The sequence below is a fragment of the Gorilla gorilla genome, chromosome 20 (genome assembly GCF_029281585.2).
Source record: "Gorilla gorilla gorilla isolate KB3781 chromosome 20, NHGRI_mGorGor1-v2.1_pri, whole genome shotgun sequence".
Classification (NCBI taxonomy): domain Eukaryota; kingdom Metazoa; phylum Chordata; class Mammalia; order Primates; family Hominidae; genus Gorilla; species Gorilla gorilla.
In genome coordinates this window covers 18979285-18985996 of record NC_073244.2, presented here as the reverse complement: position 1 = coordinate 18985996, position 6712 = coordinate 18979285, and the positions used below count along the sequence as shown (strand labels likewise).

At 53.4% G+C, this 6712-nt stretch overlaps 1 protein-coding gene across 1 annotated transcript; it reads right to left on the bottom strand.

The window, feature by feature from the left end:
* Positions 1-328: 328 nt before the first annotated feature.
* Positions 329-6344, bottom strand: CALR (calreticulin). The gene is made up of 9 exons (XM_004060119.4): positions 6022-6344; positions 5557-5658; positions 5161-5364; positions 4647-4741; positions 4342-4551; positions 4140-4253; positions 3907-4050; positions 1187-1279; positions 329-1103 (listed from the first exon to the last, which is right to left on the bottom strand). The coding sequence occupies exons 1-9, from the start codon at positions 6110-6112 to the stop codon at positions 903-905; spliced, it is 1254 nt and encodes a 417-aa protein (XP_004060167.1). The 5' UTR covers positions 6113-6344; the 3' UTR covers positions 329-902.
* Between the last annotated feature and the right edge of the window lie 368 nt (positions 6345-6712).

The following is a 6712-nucleotide window of genomic DNA, read 5'->3' as shown; positions in this document are numbered from 1 at the left end:
GAACCAGATTGAGCCACTGTACGCCAGCCTGGACAACAGAGCGAGAGTCTATCTTAAAAATAAATAAATAAACAGAACCAAAACTTACCAGTTAGGTTCAAGGATTCAGTAAGTTAGTATGTGGAGTATTTACAGCAGCAAAAGCCATTCCCCCGTTGGTTTTGAGGGTTATGGGGTAAATAAGGGTCCCTGGAATCTTGTGGAACACTCAGCAACCTCTCTAGCAATAGCTGAAAAAGGAGATATACTGGAAAACCCCCCCCCACCCCCAAAAGACCACTGCTGGGTTTCCTTAAGTCTGTCTTTCCCCAGAAGGAGACACAGGAGGGAGACACAAAATTTAATTTAATAGAAATTTTGTTTGTAGTTCTTACATTCTCAGTGTGAGCCAATCTGGGACCCACTGCCCCACCCAGAAGTGGCCCAGTCCTGGGGGCAGGGGAGAAACGGAGGGGTGAAATGAGAAGAGCCCCGTTCTTCCTCAGTGCTGGGGGGTTGGAGACACCACCCCCTTCTGCTGCCCTCCTCTGGGCTCCAGGAAGGAGAGCAGATGAAATCTCAGGCCTGTGGCTTCTCCACACCACTGCCCCCCAGGTTGGAGGGGCTAAGAGATGAGAGAAGGGGACAGAGGCAAGAAAAGATGTTGATCAAGAAAGATGAGAACCAGGAGTGAGGGCTGAAGGAGAATCAAAGATAAAATACCAGTTTAAAAAAAAAAAAAAGGGGGGGCGGGGAGGGGGTGGGGGAGAGTGGAGGAGGGGAACAAAACCAAAATCCACCCCAAATCCGAACCAGCCTGGAAAAAAATGAAAGTTCTCGAGTCTCACAGAGACATTATTTGGCGCGGCCAGCTCTGCGGCAGGAGCGCTCAGGCCTCAGTCCAGCCCTGGAGGCAGGCCTCTCTACAGCTCGTCCTTGGCCTGGCTGGGGACATCTTCCTCCTCATCTTCCTCCTTGTCCTCCTCATCCTCCTCATCCTCATCTTTGTCCTCATCATCCTCCTTGTCCTCTGCCTCCTCCTCCTCTTTGCGTTTCTTGTCTTCTTCCTCCTCCTTAAGCCTCTGCTCCTCGTCCTGTTTGTCCTTCATTTGTTTCTCTGCTGCCTGCAGGCAGAGCACACACCTCAGGGCCTTGCCCCCTGCCAGCCCTGCCCGCCCCCGACATCAGGACCAGGACCAGGCCTCACCTTTGTTACGCCCCACGTCTCGTTGCCAAACTCCTCAGCGTATGCCTCATCGTTGGTGATGAGGAAGTTGTCAAAGATGGTGCCAGACTTGACCTGGAGGATGAATGGGAAGGATGGTCAGAGGTGATACCCGATAGCCCTTGCTTTGGACAGGGTTTCCACCTGTGTTCCTATAACCACTATATCCTGCTGCCTGCATCTGCAGAGAAGACAAGGAACACCGCTGACACTGCAGTTAAAAAGATGGAGAGGCCAGGTGAGGTGGATCACGCCTGTAATCCTCGCCCAGAGGCCAAGGTGGGCAGATCACGAGGTCAGGAGATCGAGACCACCCTGGCTAACACGGTGAAACCCCGTCTCTGCTAAAAATACAAAAAATCAGCCAGGTGTGGTGGCAAGTGCCTGTAGTCCCAGCTATTTGGGAGGCTGAGACAGGAGAATGATGTGAACCCAGGAGGCGGAGCTTGCAGTGAGCCAAGATCGTGCCACTGCACTCCAGCCTGGGTGACAGAGTGAGACTCCATCTCCAAAAAAAAAAAAAAAGATGGAGAGACAGCCAGGGACGGGCTCATGCCTGTAATCCCAGCACTTTGGGAGGTCATGGCAAACGGATCACTTGAGGCCAGGAGTTCGAGACCAACCTGGGCAACATAGTGAAACTCTGTCTCTACTAAAAAAATTAGCCCGGGGTCTGTGATGGCGCGTCCCCGTAATCCCAGCTACTCAGGCCGAGGCAGGAGAATCGCTTGAATCTGGGATGCAGAGGTTGTGGTAAGCCGCCGAGATTGCACCATTGCACTCCAGCCTGGGCAACAAGAGTGAAATTCCATCTCAAAAAAAAAAAAAAAAGAGCCCAGCGTCGTGGCACATGCCTGTAATTCCAGCTGCTCAAGAGGATGAGGCATGAGAATCACTTGAACCTGGAAGGCAGAGGCTGCAGTGAGCCGACATCAAGCCACTGCACTCCAACCTGGGTGACAGAGCAAGACTCTGTCTAAAAAAAAAAAAAAAAAGATGGAGACTCAGGTGCTGTACTGCCCAGGTTCAAACCCCAGCTTTGTGGTTTCCTGCCCCCATGACCTTGGGCCACTGTCTTCAGTTCTCTGCACCTGTTTCTTCTGTTTCTCACTCTCTTATTCAGGTATTTTTCAGGTACCCACTACACGCCAGAACTGTCTTGGGCACAGAAGGTATTTCAGTGACCAAAACAGACAAAAATTCAGTCCCAGCATTTTTTTTTTTTTTTTTGGGACAGAGTCTCGCTGTCACCCAGGCTGGAGTGCAGTGGCATGATCTTGGCTCACTGCAAGCTCCGCCTCCCGGGTTCACGTCATCCTTCTGCCTCAGCCTCCCGAGTAGCTGGGACTACAGGCGCCCGCCACCACACCCGGCAAATTTTTTGTATTTTTACTAGAGATGGGGTTTCATTCACCATGTTAGCCAGGATGGTCTCCATCTCCTGACCTTGTGATCCACCCGCCTTGGCCTCCCAAAGTGCTGGGATTACAGGTGTGAGCCACTGTGTCCGGCCAAGTCCCAACTTTTTTTGAAAGAGGGTCTCACTCTGTCACCCAGGCTGGAGTGCAGTGACACAATCATGGCTCACTGCAGCCTTGATGCCCCAGGCTCAAGTGATCATCCTTCTTCCTTGGTAGTTGGGACTACAGGTATGCATGACATCTCGCCAATTTTTAAAGTTTTTGTAGAGGCTAGGCATGGTGGCTAACTCTTGTAATCCCAGCACTTTGGGAGGCCGAGGTGGGCAGATGACCTGAGGCCAGGAGTTTGAGACCAACCTGGGCAACATGAAGCCCTGTCTCTACAAAAAGGCTGGGTGAGATGGCTCACGCCTGTAATCCCAGCACTTTGGGAGGCCAAGGTGGGTGGTTCATGAGGTCAGGAGATGGAGACCATCCTGGCTAACATGGTGAAACCATGTCTGTACTAAAAAAAAATATAAAAAAATTAGCCAGGCATGGTGGCGGGTGCCTGTAGTCCCAGTTACTCGGGACCCTGAGGCAGAAGAATGGAGTGAACCTGGGGGGTTGTGGGGGTGGTGCGGAGCTTGCAGTGAGCAGAGATCACACCACTGCATTCCAGCCTGGGCGACAGAGCAAGGCACGGTCTCAAAAAAAAAAAAAAAAAAATTAGCCTGGCATCCATAGTAGCACATGCCTATAATCCCAGCTACTCCGGAGGCTGAGGCAGGAGAATCGCTTGAAGGAGGGCGCAGTGAGCTGAGATCGTGCCATTGCACTCCAGCCTCAGCAACAAGAGTGAAACTCTGTCTCAAAAAAAAAAATTTTTTTGTAGAGATAGGGTCTCCTCGCTGTGTTGCCAAGCTAGGTTGAGTTGTCTAACTCCTGGCCTCAAGCAATCCTCCTGTCTCAGCCTCCCAAAGTACCGTGATTGTAAGGGTGAGCCACCGTGCCCAGCCCCAGCTAACTAACTGGGTTACCTGACCCCCTTCTAGGTCTTTGGGGGTATTTAAAGAAGTTAATTTGCATAAAAGTACTTGGGGAAGTACTTGGTGCACAGCAAGTACAACCTTAAAGGGGTTGCTGTGAGGACTTCACAGGGACAGACCAGGAAGTACTGTTTATAAGAAGTACCATTTTTGAGTCAGACCCACCTGGGGTGCCTACCCTGTCCCTTTCCTCTTGGGTGATCTTATGCACTTGAGGTACCCCAGGGATCCTCCTTTTTCCTCCAAGTCTCACCTGCCAGAGGTCCAGGCCCAGCACGCCAAAGTTATCATAGGCATAGATACTGGGATCAGGAGAATACTCGGGGTTGTCAATTTCTGGGTGGATCCAAGTGCCCTTGTAATCTGGGTTGTCGATCTGCCGGGGCTTCCACTCACCCTGCAGAAGGGAGAAGGAAACCGAAGGGTGAGTAACGTTGGTGCACTCCCCACTGTGAGCCCCAGCCCTGCTCAGAGCCCCAAACTCACCTTGTACTCAGGGTTCTGAATCACTGGGGGTTCCCACTCTCCGTCCATCTCTTCATCCCAGTCCTCGGGCTTCTTAGCATCAGGGTCAGGGATATGCTCGGGCTTGTCCCAGTCCTGGGGGGTAGATGAAGAGATCAGAGTTGGCCCAGATGTCTTCCACACCCTCCAATGTGGAGAGCAGAGCCCCTGCCCAAACACCAACCTCAGGCTTGGAGTCTGTGGGATCATCGATCTTGGCCCGCTCATCCCAGTCTTCCGGTTTTGAAGCATCAGGATCCTTTATCTTCTTGGGTGGCAGGAAGTCCCAATCGTCTTCCAGGGAGCCGGACTCCACCTGGCTGTTGTCAATCTTCACCTCATAGGTGTTGTCTGGCCGCACAATCAGTGTGTACAGGTGTGTAAACTCATCATCCTGAAGAAGGAAGAAGGTGAGCGGGGACCACCCCTCAATGAGGCTGACCTCTGAATCTCCCCATGACAGCCATTTGCCACCACCCCCAGGCACACCTTGCAACGGATGTCCTTGTTGATCAGCACATTCTTGCCCTTGTAGTTGAAGATGACATGAACCTTCTTGGTGCCAGGGCCACAGATGTCGGGACCTAGGTGTGAAGCAGATCCAGTTAAGAGTCAGAGACTACCCAACATCTCGAGGCTGTCACCCCTCTTTATAAAAGGAAGACCTGGTTCTTAAACTCGGGTCTGTCAAGGCTGAGAAGAGCAACTCAGACCCTGATTCTGTCCTGAATGGGCTGTGGGTGGAGCCTTAAGTTTAAAGGAGAAAAAAAAAATTAGTGCTCTAGAACTCAAAATCCTCATTAGTAAGATTGGGAAATAACTATATACAAACACGCAAATTAAATTAACAGCCTAGATCTGCGATCATAATGCAATAAATTGTTGCTGGGACTTATTCTTTTAGCTCCCCTTCCAAAGAAAATCATTATTAAGAAAGTCAATGGGGTCTTGGTCTCTCTCTAACTAATGGGACAGAGGTCAGCACCAGGAAGCAGGCCCTCACCAAACATGATGTTGTATTCTGAGTCTCCGTGCATGTCCGTCTGGTCCAAACTATTAGGAAACAGCTTCACATAGCCGCCCCCACAGTCGATGTTCTGCTCATGTTTCACCGTGAACTGCACCACCAGCGTCTGGCCTTTGTTGCTGAAAGGCTCGAAACTGGACGACAGAGCATAAAAGCGTGCATCCTGGCTTGTCTGCAAACCTGAGACGGGACGGTAGTGAGGTCACCGTTGGGCCTTGACCCGCGAGGACCCTCAACTTAGAGAATAGAGAAGACTCCCCCACTTCCTCCACCTGTCCTCCTCCAAGGGGACTGTCCCGGCTGTGTGTGTACCGACAAGGACTTCTGCCAGGAAGTCCTCCCGGATCTGAGCACCCACTCCTAGACTCTTACCTTTATCTTTCTCCTCGTCACCGTAGAACTTGCCGGAACTAAGAACGAATTTGCCAAAATCTGACTTGTGTTTGGATTCGATCCAGCGGGAAGTCCACCCGTCTAAGTGGGGGATTAGAGGGGTAGGTCAGCGCGGCTGTGCTAATCCCCCCCCACACCAAACATCTGCCGAGAGCCACAAACTGCTGGGGACAGGAAAGGAGATCCCCGACTCTCCCCATTCCAACTTCTAGTTTGACACGTCGGGTGCCTTCAGAGATCCTCGGGATAACCCTAACTCCCGCCGCGGGAGGCCGCTACGCCCTCCGCGCTCCCCAGGGACGCAGAAGAGGAATCGCCCGCGGCTCTAGTCCCCGGGGGCCACCGTGTTGGACCTCTAAACGGTAATTACGGGCGACAACGCAGATCCAGGATCGGGGACCGGCCGCGTCGTCGGGGCGGCCTCGAGGCGGGACCAGGCGTTACCTCCGTCCAGAAACTGCTCCTTGAAGTAGACGGCAGGCTCGGCGACGGCCAGGCCGAGGAGGCCGAGCAGCAGCGGCACGGATAGCAGCATGGCGGGCCGAGGGGGCGGCGGCGCGCGGGCCCTTTAAAACGACTCTCCGGCAGCGGCTCTGCAGTACGGACGGACGCCGCCGCCCGCCTTGCACTTTTATACCCACCCGCCTCTCAAACCAACGTGACCCATCCCTTGGGCCCGCCCCTACCACTTTGTCATTGGTCTACGCCCATGGTCGTCTTTTTCCATTGGACCTTCGTCGGTTCACTATGTTAGGCTGCGCCTCGGAACGCTGGGTTCCCAGATGGCCGATTTCTATTGGCCTCACCACCGACCAATGATGGTCGACCACGCGTTGGGGGGGACGCCCACTGGTGGGGTGGGGGGCCGCGAGCACCTCAGGCCAGGTCATGTGACCAGACCTGAGCCCAACCCCGCCCTCGTCCGCGCGCGTCGTTGCCCATCTGGGCGTTTAAAGAACCCGCGGGAGCGCAGCTGTCTCTACGCGGGACCGGGACCCTGCCCTCAGCTTCTCTCCCTCCCATTCCCTCTAGGTGGAGGGGCTGGGCAAGGCTTTCTTAGCCAGCTCTTATCTTGCATTTGAGAACCAGCACCCCACTGCTGCTCCCCCACCCCCGCCTGGGATGGGAGAGAGCT